The following is a 274-nucleotide window of genomic DNA, read 5'->3' on the forward strand; positions in this document are numbered from 1 at the left end:
TGTCCTGGGCACTACACGCTTTCACTCCCGCTCCTGGGGGTGCTTTGGTGCAGCCGCTGAGCCTGCCCGGAACTAAGGCTGAGCTGGGGATGAGCGGCCTGGTGGGGTGGTGGCAGCAAGGGCTGGAACCGCTGCCGGTCTCGTCCTCTTGCTTCTCCCTCCAGTTTGAGCTGATGCATCGCCAAGGACCAGAGATCAACATCTCCGTGAATTAGGATGCAGCCGGGATGCAGGGCAAGGCCGGGGCTCCTGCCTGCTCCTGCTCACCCCGCTT

At 63.5% G+C, this 274-nt stretch overlaps 1 protein-coding gene across 1 annotated transcript in view; it reads left to right on the forward strand.

Moving 5' to 3' along the window:
- LOC104506456 (electrogenic sodium bicarbonate cotransporter 1-like) overlaps positions 1-215 on the forward strand; it is a gene marked incomplete at its 5' end in the record, with an annotated part of 8396 nt that extends 8181 nt beyond the window's left edge. The window contains 1 exon segment of the mRNA XM_010147403.1: positions 165-215. Within this exon segment, the coding sequence (XP_010145705.1) occupies positions 165-215 (51 nt within the window).
- Between the last annotated feature and the right edge of the window lie 59 nt (positions 216-274).

This window comes from Eurypyga helias, unplaced genomic scaffold, assembly GCF_000690775.1.
Source record: "Eurypyga helias isolate BGI_N326 unplaced genomic scaffold, ASM69077v1 scaffold35202, whole genome shotgun sequence".
NCBI classification, from domain to species: Eukaryota; Metazoa; Chordata; class Aves; order Eurypygiformes; family Eurypygidae; genus Eurypyga; species Eurypyga helias.